The following is a 17,830-nucleotide window of genomic DNA, read 5'->3' as shown; positions in this document are numbered from 1 at the left end:
AGTGTGCATATAATGTTTTATCTTGGCATTCGGCATGTCAGCGAATGACATGTGGGTCTTCCATAACACTGTATACACCCACATAGTAATGCAGCGTACTATTAACCCCTCGATTATATCTGACTGAACTAACTCTGCAAGCTACGTATCATATATGCACATATACAGTAATGCTCACATATACAGTAATGCTCACATATACAGTAACGCTCATTTTGACCAACATCTGATTGCGTGTGTTGTTCTTGAGCTCTCTGGCAAAGTCCCCCATGAGGTTCTGCAACAAAGGTTGGATACAACATGCTTTATTTCAACTCTCATTTCCTCATCCAATCAACAGAGAGAGATGGTCTACGCACCCCAAGAGTCCCCTTCCAACCGGCGCCTCAGCAACCCGCCCATGTCCTCGCAGCATTCCGTCTCGTCGGCCTCTCCCCCGCAGGGCTCGCCGTCCCGGGCCCGCCTCCTCTACGGCGGAGGGCGGCCCTCCTCCTATGCCGGTCCCCCGCACCACCCGCACCACACCCACTCCCTGCCCCACCCACACTCCCACCACTCCTCCCCGCATCACCACCAGCAGCAGCAGCAGCAGCCGCTGCACCAGCCCCACCCCCACGCCCAGCCTGCCTTCTGCGCCTCCCCCAGCGCCATCCTGGAGCGCCGCGACGTCAAGCCCGACGAGGAGGTGGGCGGCGGCTCCAGGAGCGTGGTGCTGCTGCGCGGGGATGACCGCGGGGGAGGGGCCATCTACGCCGACCCCTACAGCCTGGGCCCAGACACGAGCCGGCTGAGCATGGCCGTGGGCCCGCACTCCCCTCTCCCGGCCAGAGCGGACCCCTATGGGTCCCTGTACCGCCGCGGAGGGGGAGGGGGCGCCGGGTCGGTGCGTTCCCTCACCTCGTACTCGGCGGCCGCACTGCAAGGAGAGCTGATGGACAGTGGAGTCCTCTACAGGCAGGCAGGCGGACAATTATACAACGACACCTACACTGCCTCCATGTTGGCCATGGGGCTGCGCGTGCCACCGCATTCGTCCCCACAGAAAATCCCAGACATGAGGGACTCGTACTCGGGCACCATGCCTGGCCGGGGGTCTCCGGGAAGACAGAGTTTGCGTAGGGACTCTGTGACCTCGTCTGTGTTCGGGGACAGTCCCAAAGCCAGGGCACAGAGCACCGGGTTGGGCCTGGGTTCTGAGCAGCTGTGCCTGATGGCGGGTCCCGGAGGGGAGCCTGGGAACACTGGAGCCTTCGGTTCTCCTCTGCTCGGGAATGAAACTGAGACCAGGTAGGACAAAACCCCCCGGGAACAGCATTTATACTGTCCTTAATGCTTTATACTTAGTGTCCTTAATGCACTCTATAAGATATATAGTGCATTAAGGACACTAGAAAATAGTGTTCTTAATGTGCTATATTTAGTCAATTTGGGCTATTTTCTCTGTTTCACTGAGCAGAGTCTGCAGAATTACTGTTACACAATTTGGGAACAGTTGTGTGGAGTTTTTATTTTTACCAAACATATAGAGCACCGAAGTCCTGATGTCACTCGCTCATCCCCTGGTTCCCGGAAGTAATTTCTCTATGGAGAAATAACATTGGGTCATCTTAAAATCATCTAAATTGTGGTCCAAAAATAAACACTCTCAGCAATATTGTCTAGCGAAAACGTAACTAATTCTGCAGCAGTAACATTGATCATATGAATGAAACTTAGTTTTCAAACACAGTTCTTCGATCTAAAATCCCCCTATGGGGATTACAATGCAAATTAAAAAGTACATGAACCCGTGGACTTAGCGCCCTCTACCGATATTGACAGACTTCGGTGCTCTATATTGTATTATTATACTGATTTGAAGCTTCAAGATTGTAGTCGCTTTTTTCAAATTATTGTTAGATTTAGCCCTACAGTGCACTGCATTGTGTGTGTTGTGCGTGTGTGTGTCGTGCGTGCGTGCGTGCATGTTTTAAGGGAGCGCATGGAAGCCATGGAGAAGCAGATAGCCAGTCTGACAGGACTGCTGCAGAGTGTGCTGAGCAGGGGTCCTGATGCAGACAGCCCGTAAGTAGACGCACGCACACACGTAGGGTATGCACGCAATCTGCTGGGCTGCTGGTTGAGCGCTGGTGCTTTGGAATGGGGGGTCAGATCAACGTATCCGCCTGGGTGACAGCAAACTGCTGGGCGAGCGCTGGTGCTTTGGCATGGGGGGTAAGATCTTAATTTTCAGGCCTGTTGAGAACTCTAGTTTTCGCCAGCTGCCGGGCGCGGCTTCACTAATAACTTTGGGGCAGGCCCGTCTAGAGTTTGAATGGACATCAAAGAGGAAGGATGGATGGGGAAGGATCAACATAATGGAATATCAGAACAGGTCAGCTCCATATATGGTTTGAGGTCAGATGTAGAGTTGCTGGCCAATATTGATGACATTAGGGATCTCCATATATGTGCTTAATATGGTGACATCAGGGATCTCCATCCCTGATGTCGCGTGCGTGCGTGCGTGCGTGCGTGCGTGCGTGCACACACACACACACACACACACACACTCGCATGCAGAGAAAGATACATCCCCAGACACACACCGTATACTGAGTGCACTGTGCAGACGCAATCGTTTTGATATTCCTTTGTGTACACATTTTGTACATGCAGGAATGAATGATCGACCACATTAAATATGCAACACTGTCAAGTCACACATGCATACACACATACACTAAATCGTGTGCACAGTCATGCATGTGTAAATGCACCACAACACAATGGGAAGCGTACTCACAAAGACACATGCACGCGCACATGTATTATCACATGCACAGTCACACACATACACACTCAGGGCAGTAAAGTAGATTGTGCACACCATACACACAAACATCAATAGCCGTTGGCTAGCTAAGCAGGCACAGTATGCTATCTCTAAATGCTTTAACTGTGTCTCTTCGTGTAGAGAGAAGATTGAGTCAGCCAGCGACTGCTCAGGAACTGACAGTAAGTGTGTGTGTGTGTGTGTGTGTGTGTGTGTGTGTGTGTGTGTGTGTGTGTGTGTGTGTGTGTGTGTGTGTGTGTGTGTGTGGAGGGGGGGGGGGGGGGATTGTCACTGCCTCCCACTGCTGTCTGTTTGATATTCATGCAAATTATCTCTCCTCCCAAGAGCACAGTCCATTGCTTAAGCACTGCAATTTATTTTATTTTTTGCATAGTAGTGATTAAAGTGCCCTTTTTTCCTTGTGATGAACGTGCCTCACTTTTGCTAAACCCCTCACACTGTTGTGCGTTGGCTTCTTACTGCTGCTGTGTTAACATGCTGCACATGCCTCTTGTTTTAGCTGGACGCTCAAAAAAAAAGAAAGGTAGCTATGTGTCTCTGGTATCTGCTCTTAAGTATATGCTCATTTACCCCCCTGCCCCTGCCCCACACCACCATCCTATCTGTGTGTGTTTTCCCTTCCGATCCCCTTGTTTTGTGTCTTTTAAGTCTGCCCGAAAACCGAAGAATGAATCTCAAAAGCTAAATATTTTGTCTCAAGGGTTTCCATGTGTTGCCTTTAAGTGTGTGGACTGGATTCTGCAGAATGAAGCATTAACCGTGTTAGTCCTCCTTTAGTCTCTTCATTTCCAAATGTATGATGCTGCAATACAGCCTATACTGTACACAGAGTTATACAGCCTATACGGCACACACAGTTTGCTCTCTGCTGTGACGTCATATCATTTTATCCCTCAGTTTCATCACCACTTGTCTCACTGTCACAATGATGAAACGACACGTTTTCCTCAAGTAGTCACAACAGCATTGATTCATGCTGAGATCTACCATTGTTTTGTTTTCTTTGGTGTGTTTGCTCACAGCTGTGATATGATCAGGACATTCCCTCTGTTCACCAGAACCGGTGAGGCAGCTGTAAGACATTTGGTCAAGGATGACTGCAGGGTTTCACAGAGGTGCTGCCTGCTGCTGCGACTGTCGCATGCTGCAGGGTTTCACAGAGGTGCTGCCTAGTGCTGCGACTGTCACATGCCCTTTCAAAGCACCCTTTTATAAATGAGCCACATAGTCAAATAGCCCAGCTTCAACCCCTCCCACTATCTCCCCTCACCTGGTCAGCGTGCTTTAGTTTTGACCTTTACTGTACCTTCAAGTGGATAATCTCCATTCACTGAAGATTTAAATAATGAATAGTTGGAAGGTGTGTCTGGATGCTGCAGGGGTAAAGTTCAAGTTGAAATTCCAGCCCACCACCGTGTAGCGTGGCTGGTGACCACATTTCTCCACTGATACACACATGGTTGTCTACACCTCCCACATCACCAACTATTGGCACTACGAGACTACCATATGCACATGGGGAGAATGAGCAATGGGCTGGGGGTGGGTTTTTAAATAAATGCCACTTTAACTCTGGTGTACCTGGGCATGTCATTATACACAAAATTATTATTATTACTATTTTGAAATATAAGAAAATCAAATAGCAGAAGTATAAAATTGGTAGTAGAAACACAAACCCCAAACATCATAGCTTCAGCGGTCCTGTAGTTTTATGAAGGCCTTGTGAAACGTGAAAGCATTCAACCAAAGTGAAATGTATTTGCACTACTTCATTCAATCCAATGAGGATAGTTGCTTTCTTGAAGGAGTGCTACTTTACTGTACTTCTACTTTCTGGTTTGAGATTGGGGCAGGATTGTCCTTGATGAAAGTAGTGTACTTACATGAACTCTAGCATTCCATTCCTGGGCAATGGCATGTCATACTGTAGTAAGCAAACATTCAGGGAAAAGAGCAATGTACAAGCTCACAACATGTCACAAAGGCGACACATGGTATTGTACTGTACATCTGCTATTTTTTTTATTTGGCGTGGATGGAAAAAAGGAAGGGAACGGTGTAAAGTGTAACGGAATAGATAAGGATTAATTGGGAACTTGCTGTTATTGATTGACTATACGTTTCCCAATATCTGTCCCTCTTGTTATGCATGACATGCGTGACTCGACACCCTTATTACTAGCACCAAGTGTTTTCATATCCTATGTCAATCCTGTTTTAAATATACCAATGCTCTCTGGGGACACTCTATTGTTGGATGCTGGAATTCAACCGGAATACAGCTTTTCTTTGACTGTGTTTATCCCAGAAGCCTTGCCATGTTGTGTTTCATTGTTCAGCCTACCGTATGTGTGTGTATAAAGAGGCTGTAGTCGCTTCTCCTGACTTAAAGATAGAACTTGTCCTGAATTGCTGATGTTAAATTAGTTATAGTGACTTAGTGAGCTAAAATAATGAAGGGGGGCATCACTCCGTTATGAATAAAAGTGAGTGCACTGCAAAAAAGAAGAAAAACAAACACATTTTGTGACAGATGATGTTGCTGAATCTTATTTCTTATCTTTTTTCACATTTTTTGGGGGTAGACAGGTCTATGGGTAGACCTGTCTAGTACCCATAGACCTGGATTAATTTAGTTCAGTTCTTCGGGACAAATTCAATCAATTACTGTGTGGCACCGACTGACCCAACTCAAAACAAAACAACTGGCAGAACAGTCAGTGAACCTATACATCCTGCTTTGTGAATGATGCAGCCCTGACGCCATCTGCTCCCCTGGCCCTGATGCCACCCCCGCCCTCAGGAGCCAGCCAGACGGTCACGGTGTCCCGCCCCCAGATGCAGCAACATCTCCAGAGCCTCCAGCAGAACACCAATGCACTGCGCAAACAGCTCTCACAGCTGCGCAACATGCAGGTGTGTGTACCTTATGTATGTAGCAGTGAGTCTGTGGAAGGTGGTTGCCTGCATGGACACTGCTTTTAAATATGGCTGTGTTTAAATACAGTATCTGTATCAGTATCTAAATAAATAACAGGTACACGTGTGTGCGCGTGTGCGAGCGTGACCTGGTCTCTGGTCATATCCTTTCAGACTAATTGTCTGACTGTACCTTGTGCTGTTTACATTTCTGACTAATAAAGTATTCAATCAATCAATGGTTCAGCTGGAGAACCAGGACTCGGTGCTGTCCCTGCTGAGGCAGACGGAGTCGGAGCTCAGCCTGATGATGCTGGATGCCACTCGCACCCAGGAGGATCCTCTCCAGAGACAGCGCCTCCTGGTGGAGGAGGAGAGACTCAAGTACCTCAACCAAGAGGAGCTACTCATCCAGCAGCTGCAGTGAGTTCAAAAACGAACATCACCGTGGCAAAGTCAAAAGGCATTATAAAGGGATCCGCACAAGGGGTTGAGTCATGCTGACAACTTGTACTGTAGCCTACTTTAACACAAAACACATACACAGCTCAAAGGCAATACTCAACACAGTAACCATTTTCACCTTTACGTCACAATCAAATTGGGGTTTAGCAAAATGACCACAGTGCGATTATGGATCATCTTATATAAAGTACAGAAAAGACAGACATGGTTTCCAGTCGAGCAGCTTCGACAATGTTCAAGTTCTGAGGTAAATTTCATAACACCGGCAGAGATTTAGACAGAGAGCGAGTTGAGACAAGTAAAAACAATTTATTTTTGGATTGTCCATGGATGGATGTGAACCTCCTGTAATGGATTGTTTCTTTCAGTGACCTGGAGAGGTCTGTGGAGGAGCTACAGAAGAACTCATCGATCAACCACGGCCTGGTCACCGAGCAGGATGTGGAGCAGAAGACCAAGGAGCTGAGGATGCTGGGGGAGACCCTCACCGATCTTAAGTGTAAGTGCTTTGGTGTTACATCTTGTCAATTCTGTTTGCATGTGTGTTCGTCTGACATACTAGAAACTAGAGCTCTTCTAGGGGCCCCCCCGATTACGAAAATAGAGGACCTGTGTTTTATCGTAATCACTTGGTGCTGGGTCAGAATCGGCCATATCTTCCTTCAAAACCACCTGTCTGCAATTTGCAACTAGCTTGCCAACATAAATTAACCCCACTGTTTTTCTGTAAATAGACTGACTTGTATTGCGCCTATTATCGATGATTTCTTGTGTAGTATAAGTCTTTATATGTCTTGATGAATTAAATACACAGGACCACAATGGAAACAGGCGCTCTGGCTTGTCTGTACATCTGTACTTTTTGCAAACTGTTAATACAGTGTAAGTATTAATTAATTCAAAAGTATTTCAATCAATCAATCAATCCTCCACCTATGCATTACATCAGAGAGGTCAGAGAGCACAGGTTCAGCCACAGTGTTGCATCCCTGAAGCAACACTGCTCAGTGTTGCTTAGCTCAAGCACAGTACGTATGTGTGATCGTGTGGGCACTGTATAGCTGTGTAGTACCAGCAACACTATAATCACCAGTTTTACAGCTGGAACACCCCACATCTTCGGTGTAGGAGATCAAAACAAACTAGCTACCTTTGAGTTACTGGCCGACCTCCCTTATGTCGAAGCAAACTCGGAAAGTAAAATACTAACTTACGCACCGTAGACGGGTTGAGGCTTCGGCTTTATTCATCATCAGAGGATGTCGCAAATCTCGGGTTGTTCCTAGTGCGATTACCGCGATAAAATGTAATAAATATTCATGACTTTTCGATGACTTTGATTCATATTCATAAAAATGTTAGAACTTTGGTTGTCTCGTCACTTGGGTCTGTAATTTTCCTCCCTCGAACAGCATGAATATTTATATTTAGTACATTAGCTGACCTTGTAGTGTCTCACATGATAATGTGGCTCTTATTTGGATTTCCAGGCGGACTAATCTGTTTTCATTGCCAGCTACACAGACACAGGTGTGAATGCAGTTGTGTTGTGTATTAGGCAGCGTGACACGGAAATCTGGTTATCCTTCACTCCGGGTACCAGCTCCAGGGGCTCTGTGGTTGACAAAGGCTACACCTGGGCACAGCAGGGGGTTGTGGGGTATGGTGACAATGTACTGTACATGTAAACAAATGCTTGTTACATCTTTTACAAGCAAGCAGATCGTGCCCATAAATAAACAAACACTGCCTTCGGATTGCTCAATAACAATAAAGCCTCCAAATATGCAAAATAGTACATTATACACTCACTCGTTCCTCTCTTTACACATATATAAACATGCATACACAATACAATAAAAATAGAAAAAAATGCGTGTGTATGCATCCTTGTCTATTTGCGTCAATACCTTGACGTTACCGCTGCTCTGTGTGTCTGTCTCTCTGTATCTTTCCCTTTCTCTTAGATAGAGCTATACATCCTTTACCAGTATGACAGGAAAATCCAATTTCTTCAATAACATATACAACAGTAGCTGTACCGTGTCATCCTGTTTTAGCCTCCTGTGCTATACTCTCCCTCCCCATCTGTTTATATCTCATCAACTCAACGCATCCCCTGAACTGCCGCTTCATATCTGTGTCAGTTCATCTGTCTCTCTTCCTGTCTCTTTGTTTCTACTACCCTCACTGTCGACGACTGTACAGTGCCCCCCTGCCCCCTCGTCCTCTGACTGTACAGTGCCCCCCTGCCCCCTCGTCCTCTGACTGTACAGTGCCAGTGCCCCCCTGCCCCCTCGTCCTCTTTCTTTGCTTTTTTCTCAGTTTCTCTCCCTCCCTCTTTGACATTTTCTCTACCCTATCGGGGTGGCTGTGGCTCAGGAGGTAGAGCAGGTCGTCCAATGACCCCAGGGTCGGCGGTTCGAATCCCGGCTCCTCCTGTCCACATGTCGAAGTGTCCTTGGGCAAGACACTGAACCCCACGTTGCCTCTAATGAGTTGGTCGGTGTGAGCTCGCCACCATTGGTGTGTAAATGTGGGAAGTGGCGATGCTGACGTCGACTGTTCGCCGCTTCATCTCCCAATGTATGAATGAATGAACCATTGTAAAGCGCTTTGAGCACTTGGAAAAGTGCTATAAAAATACAATGAATTACCCTCAACAGACCAGTTTCCCAGCCTGCAGAGTAAGATGCGGGTGGTGCTGAGGGTGGAGGTCGAGGCTGTTAAGTTCCTGAAGGACGGGCCCCACCGCCTGGACGCCCTGCTCAAGCGCTGCAACACAATGACTGACGCGCTCACCTCACTGCGCAGGTATACACACCAAATGCTCCCTTGTTACACCTCAGTTATCTCCCGCATTTGTACGGTACGTTTGCTGAAAATCCTCTGTTTAAATATTACTCATGTGAACGCCCCGTCTCGTGTTACATCTGAATCAGATGGTGACATATTTGATTACAGGTCTATCCTCAAGCCAGTTTCAAGTCACACGCTGATTTTCATAGCGTACTGAAATTTGCTGAATCTAACGGCAACCTCGCAAATCGAACCAACCACGGTATGCATTGGAAAATGGTTGTAGTAATGTCAAGTATACCGTGAGTCATAGCCAGGGGGCTCAACATGCTTTAAACTTTTTAGCCTTTTGCAGCATCAGGCTGTGTGCAGATCATTATGATAAATCAATCCCACCTACCACTGTGCTATTGGATTATAGCCTGGGTTCCAGTCTGATTTGCTGCGTTCCATTGATTTGTTTTGTCACTCGCTACTTGGTCACCTGTTATGTGCTGATACATTATTAGTCAGCGCCACTCTGTCCATGCTCCTCACTGTTGAAATAAATTCTGCCAGTTCGAGACTCGAGCGCAAAACCAACGGTTTTACTGCATCAAAAGACCTCTCACTAATTTGATTCAGTAGTCCACTGTCTGATTCAGTAGCACAAAAAGAAAAGTATTGTGGGGAGAGTTTAGTGAATGATAAGGGGATGTTGCAGGGCAACAGCAGTAGCTGCGCAGTGCGCATTGAGACAACGTCAAACTGACGTTTTTGTCCCAACCCGCACCACAGACCAATCAGAGGGGTGCACACGCAGATACTGTACGACACACCAGAGGTCCGACATGTGGAAATCACCCGTCGCTCCCGCCATGCTTGCGGTTAGGTTTAGATTAGGGTTTTGGGTAGGGTGTCGGTCTAATGACAGCCGGACAAATAGTATGTCGGAAACTAAAGCCTGTACCCTGATCAGAAGCCACGGGTCGATTTCTACCTTGGAGATAGGACCCTTTCCAGACTGAGTAGCGGAGTGAAAAATCTGATTCATGAATCGCAGCGATTCAGGATGGAACCCACGCTAATTGGATTATGAGATTATTAAGTTCCACTTTTGAGTTGCACAAGTGGAAGGCCTGTTTCCATCATTAATTGTTCAAACAAAATGGCACACGACTTGAAAAGGCCAATGACTTACAGGTGCAGGGTGCTAAGCCATACATCGTAGTGCCGAACAAAAAAGCAGGAAATTAACATTAAGTAATAAACGTAAGGTGTATATTCAACTCCAATTCACGTTCATGTCATCCCATAGCAAGTACTTTTTTCAGAGCCGTCCCCTCTAACACTCTCGAGTATACCTTTCATGTTGTCCTGTTATGTGGTCAGTGTAAGTTTTGTCCCCTGTATGTACAGACAAGTTACCGAGGGCATGTGGAAGGGCCCAGAGGACCTCCCCAGCCAGCCAGCGAAGAGGGCCGAGGACCTAGATATCCTTAACAGTCCGCCCCTCAATCTCTCCGATCTGAGCGCTGCTGCCGGCCTGGCCAACTGGATGCCTGGGTCGGGCAGCGTTGATGCAGACACATTGTGTCCCGACCAGGATATCCAGTCCAACTTCAGGACTCGGATATTGGACGAACTACCAAGTCGCCGTCCCGCTGACAAGTCTGTGTCAGCCGAAGTCAGACTGGTAACTCGTATAACTTTATCCTATGTCCAGCTTTGAGGGTCTGTGTAAACACAAACATTGAAGACAAAAGTGTGTAAACACAAACATTGACGACAAAAGCGAGGACGCAAATTGTGATTGGCCAGAATGAGATGATGTGTGATGACGTATGATGATAAGTCACACGTGTGATTTTTTTTGTTCTACCTTCCATTCATGGTACATGGGTGTGTCTAAGTGTGTGCACATGCATTCATGCATGTGTTTTTACAAAAGTCAAAATTATCATTATGTTCGCAATGTTTTTGTGTTGCACAACTGATCCGAGGCTCAGTGCACATTATTCAATCTGATGTAAATATGTGCGACTTAGCAGATGTCTCCTTTCAAGCTGCTTTCACAGACGCATCTGCATGTAGTTAAGGATCTCATTCAGACCCCGTGCACATACTAGCTAGAGTTACCCCTGTGTTTGCCATGCAGCCTGGCACAGCGTGTGTGTGCACACATGTGTGAGTTAGGTCTGCATCTGCACAACTCAATTTCAACCAATTTAATTTCCGCACGAATGTACAGGCATGTTTGCGAGGCGAGCCACATAAATGTCTGCGTAAATTTCATTGGGCACGGATCGGTGTCGGCTCCACGTGTTCACATCCATCATTTGTGTCATAAACTGACAGTCAATCGATCTAAATGCCTTGTGCACTGTAGTATATATTTACTGTACTGTTCACTCCAGGCGGCGGAGCGCGACTGGGAAGAGAAGCGCGCCAGCCTGACCCAATTCAGCGCCCAGGACATCAACCGGCTGCTGGAGGAGACGCAGGCCGAGCTGATGAAGGCCATCCCGGATCTGGATTTTGCCGCCAAGCACATAAACAAGCCAGTGGTGCCCCCCAAACCCCAGATAACCACTCCTATCGCCGGCACCACGCCCTCCTCTCCTGCCACTGGGACAACAGTTGGCGCAGCGGCCACAACCGCCACAACCACTACCACAAGCAGTATTACTAACAACAGTGGGGACCAACAACCAGGCAAGGTACAGATGGCCGCGCAGAAGCTGAACTGCCTGGAGGGCACTGGCTCGCGTCGTGGGTCAGGTGAGTTGCGTTGCTTTGTTCAAATACGCACCAGATTGTGTTGATTCCAAGCACTGATTGCTCATTGTGATTGTTTTCAGCTGCCTATTATTTTCAGTTGGCAAGTATTGATTTGAGAGTTACATTGTGGAACAAGTGTTCAGAAAGCAGGTTCACAGGTCTTTTTTTATGATTCAAATTTGTATTGCTTTTCCAGTTTAGTCGCAAGGGAATAACTGAGAATGTACATAAAATAATCATACAAGCAATTAAGACAACAAATGAAACAAAACTAGACATGAAAAGAATAAATACATTACACTACGAAACCTTTACAGAAGGTTCACAGGTTTTAGATGACCTCTGAAGGTATGGACTAACATTGACATAGGCGTTGGCACTTACTCTGGTCATTGTTTTCCCATATGTTTTATATATCTTGAAATATTTCACTTTTTTAATTAACCCTGAGGATAGTGCAGTGCACTCGCTATAAAGTGCACTGCAAGTGCTGAACGTTGCTCATTGTTGTTATATTGTCCTGTTTATCAGTTGAGAGTTTCTTAACTATCCCTGAGGATACTGCGGTATATCCTCTACCCCTGAGCGGTATATCCAGTCTATAAAGCTCACCCTCCATGAAGTTTTTAAGTGCACTGTTGAACGATGCTCATTGTTGTATAGGGTCCCGTTTCTTAGAAGAGAGTTTTTAAATTAGCCCTCAGGATACTGCGGCATACCCTCTATAAGGTTTACCCTATATAACATTTTTTAAGTTGACTGTTGAACTCTGCTCATATTATCACATTTCTCAGTATCATCATTTATACAATTGCTGATCACTTATGCTTGTATTTTGTTACTACATAAACCCTATTCTGAATCTGTGCCGAACATTCTGCGGAAATTGCCGAACTACAAGGTCACAACACGTTGTGTTGCAACACATTGTGATCTTGTAGATTGGTTATTTATGCCAAAAAGATTTAGTGTAGATGGAAGAAAAGGAGGCAGCTAGTATAGACCACTGTAGACCACATATATAGTGTTAAAGTGATTACATTCTATTAATAAACACTTATTTTTCTGCCAAGATGTAATTTGCGTGTTTGTCATGTGCTGTCATACAGTAGTGTCATCACTACAGTACTGTCGTTGTACGACTTGTTAGTGCTAATTACGGAGCAGCTGTTCAGTTTGCAGATCTGTTGTTGTTGCTGCATATTTCCAGCGGAGCTCACGGTTGCGAGATACCGCACAGAGAAGCCCTCCAAATCGCCACCGCCCCCACCTCCTCGACGAAGCTTCCCATCAGCTCATGGCCTGACTACCAACAGCACAGGGCAGGTCATCATGACCACTAAGAAGGTGGGATACTGACAGCTCAAGTTAGACAAAGTTGTGTGAGTGAGGGAGAAACTGCTCTCCCTCTAAGCAAAGAAATAATCACCAACTAAAATGTTACCTGCATGTCAAACCAAAGTAAGGTTAAAAGGTAACATTTTGGACTGAAGTGATTATTCCATCTCTGTTTTTCCTGTAGGCAGAGGAGGATGCTGACATGCCAAAAACCATGGTGAAATTAAGGCGCACTCCCTCTGACACGCCCCGTCCTGCCTCCACGCCACCTGTCATCGCAGCGTCGGCCATCAAAGACGAGGACGACGAAGAGAGGATCATTGCTGAGCTAGAGGTGTACCATTCTACCTGTGTTGTGTAATCGTTAGTCTAAAATGCATGTTGTTACATTTGCGCTGAATGCATTGTGTCATGTCAAGGTGATAATGTTTGTTTGCGGTACTCTCCCATGCAACGACCGCCTACCTCACAGATCTTTCAGAGAACCCCTGTAAAAGATTCCCTTTGTCATAGCCTGTTGAGGCCCATCCCTACCCCTCGTTGCATCATTGGTTCTTTGGGAAGAAAGGTAAACGCTTCCACCACCCAACCCCTCTGCCTTTGCCACGCTTGTGGACTTTCTTAGATCTCTGTCCATTCCTGTCCTTGCAACCTTCCTTTTGCCCCACTTTCTGCACGGCCGAGAACCACTTCTGTGAGTGTCAACTGCTTCCATTCAGGACAGGTTGTAGCAGAAAAGAAGTATGCCTCTGAGAGTGAAATAGAGTGACCTTTATATCGCAAGACTCGCAATATGCTTTTCATGGTTCAGTCACAAATCGGTCAATGTTGCACGTCAAACTGAAATACAATGTTTATCCGCCATTTTATGGGGAACATCATCAAATACTCTTTGGCTTCCTGAGGATGAGTAATACTGGTGCCTGTGGATTCGCGCTTACCAAACACACAATTGCAGCAGAATAAATTAGTGCCTATTTATAGCACTTGGCTGACAACAAGGTGACAATAAACATTTAAATACATCAGTGCTCTGTTGACCTTAATCTGAATGACAGAACATAATTCAGTTTACAGTTCATGAATGAACGGAGAGAGAACAGGGCAGTGCTAGGTTGGATGTGGAATTCATCATCCATATCACTCATTAATATTTGATAATCTATGGTGAGGGTTATAGCATGATAGCAGTGAGATATATTATGGTTGCAGGAGGACATTGTACTATGTGACCAGTGGTGAACGGATACAGAGTTCCATGAGTTATTCTGAATTTCCCTTTTTAACATCACTAACAATTCTTCTCTACTTTCAATTTCCTTCTTCTGCTGGTGGCTTCTTAAGAGTCTAATTCTTCTTGAAAGCTTTAAACACTTATTTTTGTGGGTTTTTTTAATTGATTGAGACATTTGCCCTGAAACCTGGTTTGATTTTCCCAATTAACTAATGATTTAATACACCATACTAAACTCACCATGACATGTTATGAATGGTCTGATTTGACATGAGTGTTTAAATAGCTTGAAACATGCCACATGCTGCTATGGGAGTCAGCTAATCTGGGCTAATCTGAGTAATTAATGAGAAAATGAGATGTATTACGCAACCACCATGATTCGCTGCTCTGGGGACACATTGGCAAAAACAACTCCTAATGCTCATTTTAAAACCAGGTCTGAAAATCGTAGGTGGTTTTAGGTAATTATTTTTCTCACCCGTTTCACTTGCGATACATAATTTTGCCTTGAAGCAGTTGTTGATGTTGCAGCAGGAATAAAGAGCATGTTTTCTGAAGGCAATATGCTGAAGGTGACAGCAGATGCCTATACAGCAGCTAATGCAGGGTGATATCGGCTGCTGAAGTGGCATACGGTATGCTGAGTTCTCCCACACTGAAATATAGCTTTAAAATATTTTGGTATTGTGTGCAATTCATGAATACCCAGTTGGAAAAACAAAACAAAAAAACAGGCAAGAATACATTTAGATATACTGCTGAGACTAATACCTTCCATTACCATGAAATAGTACTTTAAATTTCCACCAAGTCATACCTGTTTTCTCAATCCCTCTGCAGAGTGCCAGCAACTCCCCCGGCCCAGTCAAGGGACCCCAGCCTACTGTGGCAGCCAGGCTCAAACACCTCCAACAGGGCAGCCTGGAGAGACCTAAGAACCGCAAGCAGAGAGAGGATTTCCCTAAGATCCAGGGCCAGCAGCAGGTATTTCACTTCTAGAAGGGCCACATCTGACACTGGCATCCAGACCCAACGACATCCCCATGATGCACCTCTGTGGGGCCAACTCCACGGCAGTCTCTTCAGAGGTTGGGACATAAATGGGGGTCAAGAAACGCGGTACAGAGCTAACAGTATGAGCTTATATACAAGAAACGGTGGGGAGACAACTATCTTGTTCGAACAGTCTCCTTGTTGATGGTGTGTTTCTGACATTTGAGTTACTGGATCTAAAGTACCTTGCTTAGAAAATAGGTTTTTGTCGTATGTTGGTGTTTCGTTTCTCTGGGGATGGTTTTCGTTGGTGCTTGTGACTGATTAACTTAGCTGTAATGATAATACCTACTCCTATAGAGATCATTCTTAACCTCCAAAGTGTTACATTGTCTTCAACAATGCCACAGAACAATATCACATCTCAAAGTCAAAACGGTGACCTTCCACACAGGAGATAATCATCCGAACATCAGTTTTCTTCCGTTTTGTTCTTCTCCTCTCTCATTCTATTCATCAAATCACTACTATTTACTGTCCATTTTGCGGTACTTGTCCTTTCCGTCCCAAGGTTGCCAGGCAGTATTCTAGCAGCTGAGTGCTTGGATATAGTATTTCAGTCACTTAAGGTGACTGGCAGTATTGAACTACTGTTATCAGCCTCGCAAAGCCAAGCGTTGCAGCCACTACTGAGATGCCAGCCCATTACGTGAGACTGCTTAGGGCTGCATTTAACAGCACTAATGCAACAGTACATTATACAACATGATGAAGGTGAAGAACACCTTCAAAGGTCACAGGGTACGGAGTGGCTTCTAATGGGAAGTTTCAAACGACGGTTCGTTTCGTTCGTTTCGGTTCACACTCCTGTTCACCGTGGTGAATGTGTGATGACGACAATTAGAAGCAAAAGAAAACTGACGACAATCCAAAAAGACAAATGTAAAGTAAAAAGATAATAAGTAATAATAATTTGACTGGAATATGCAAAACTAGATGGTAGAGGAAAACTGCATATGAGTTTTCTAACAAGCTACTTGCCTTGAGAACCCAGAAGCTATCCTCTCGGATGTGACGAACCCCCCACCCCCTCCATCATCTTATCTGCTCCTGCACACTCCTCAAGCCAACGCTGGCATGCGGTGAGGAGCAGTCTTGACCACCATTGGCCGCAATCTTCTAAAGAGAGCTTTTCAGCAAATTCCCCACAGTGAGGTAGTGATAAAACAGCCAGCCCATCCTTCTAGGTTAGAAAGCACCTGAGCCATTCAACCTCAATCCTCTCAGTCCTGCCTGTGTCGATATACTTTCCATTAGTTGGCACTATACAGCCCAGGGTTCCTTTGGCTGGAAATATATTATATAACATATATCCTAATATTATACATGAGTGACCCATGTATATTATTATAATTTATTTTACCAGACAAACATACCTTATCCATGAGAAAATCTTCCGCAGTCATCCGCACCTCTCACAAGCATGTGAGAGGTTATTATGACTTACCAGGACAATATACCCTTGATAACACTTCACATCAGTAGTAAACAGTGGCTATATATGTATATGCCACTAACATGGCTCACACGCCTTTGCCATTTGTCAATACACTGCCCAGACATATACCAAAAGTATAGGTATTTATGAATGGTTGCTGTTATGTGCTGATCCGCTCTTCAATTTACATATGCAACAATTTTGTGTACATGGCAGTCCATACTGTTTCCGACCACCAAACTTTTCGTCGGAAAGATCAGACTTAAAATTTTTCTCCGAAGTAGAGTTTGGAGAGTCACAACATCTGGGAGTGCAGCTTTCAGAACAAGAAATTGGAGGAATGCGTTTCAGAAGTTGCGAGTGACGTCATGTTGTAGTTGTACGGAGCTTTCCGACGAAAAGTTCGATGGTCGGAGACCGTATGGACTGCCCTTACCTCTTTCTCCCTTGTTGTTTTACTTCACTGTGAACAGGCTGCTGAGGTTGTGATCCGAGTCATGAAATCTTCATAGAATACTGCAACTGATTTATTTTGTGTTTATATAATGATGGCTCTTCATACTTTGGAGCAGTGACATGGTGCTTGATGTGCCGTTGTGTAATGTTATCATAATCCAAATATGGTAGGTGTAGCATTCATAAATCAATATATATATTAGGTAACTTCTGTACACAACATACTGTAGTCGGTTGTCTGTGATTGACACAAAATGTACAGTTTATACTGTCATTATTCAAATAGTATGGCAGAGATCTTATTTTGGAGTTGGTTGTCAGTGTCAGTGGACATGATGCATCCATGTTAACATCACACTGTACAGCACTATGATTTGTAGGTCAAAAGAAACCCAGTGGAGATCTTGTGCAATGCAAAAAGAACCCTGACACATTTCACTGCATAATGGCACGCATAATGGGACGTTGTATGTGTAAAGCAAAAGCTTCAAGATTCATAAAATAGTTTCAATTCACTATACAATTA

The 17,830-nt window shown here is 45.2% G+C and overlaps 1 protein-coding gene across 1 annotated transcript in view; it reads left to right on the top strand.

The window, feature by feature from the left end:
• Positions 1 to 15,608, top strand: part of LOC308332857 (SRC kinase signaling inhibitor 1-like) — a gene marked incomplete at its 5' end in the record, with an annotated part of 54,940 nt that extends 39,332 nt beyond the window's left edge. Inside the window, 13 exons of the mRNA XM_080788974.1 lie at positions 341 to 1,287; positions 1,975 to 2,064; positions 2,957 to 2,997; positions 3,336 to 3,359; positions 5,595 to 5,755; positions 6,006 to 6,181; positions 6,592 to 6,722; positions 8,890 to 9,037; positions 10,394 to 10,697; positions 11,419 to 11,782; positions 12,993 to 13,129; positions 13,305 to 13,454; positions 15,198 to 15,608. Of these exons, the coding sequence (XP_080645100.1) occupies positions 341 to 1,287; positions 1,975 to 2,064; positions 2,957 to 2,997; positions 3,336 to 3,359; positions 5,595 to 5,755; positions 6,006 to 6,181; positions 6,592 to 6,722; positions 8,890 to 9,037; positions 10,394 to 10,697; positions 11,419 to 11,782; positions 12,993 to 13,129; positions 13,305 to 13,454; positions 15,198 to 15,356 (2,832 nt within the window). The 3' untranslated portion in view covers positions 15,357 to 15,608. The remainder of the gene's footprint in view (positions 1 to 340; positions 1,288 to 1,974; positions 2,065 to 2,956; positions 2,998 to 3,335; positions 3,360 to 5,594; positions 5,756 to 6,005; positions 6,182 to 6,591; positions 6,723 to 8,889; positions 9,038 to 10,393; positions 10,698 to 11,418; positions 11,783 to 12,992; positions 13,130 to 13,304; positions 13,455 to 15,197) is intronic.
• Between the last annotated feature and the right edge of the window lie 2,222 nt (positions 15,609 to 17,830).

The sequence above is a fragment of the Protomyctophum bolini genome, assembly GCF_963924005.1.
Source record: "Protomyctophum bolini genome assembly, chromosome: 18".
Lineage (NCBI taxonomy): Eukaryota > Metazoa > Chordata > Actinopteri > Myctophiformes > Myctophidae > Protomyctophum > Protomyctophum bolini.
Note: the sequence above shows the minus strand (reverse complement) of the source record. Positions and strands in the feature narration are given on the sequence as shown.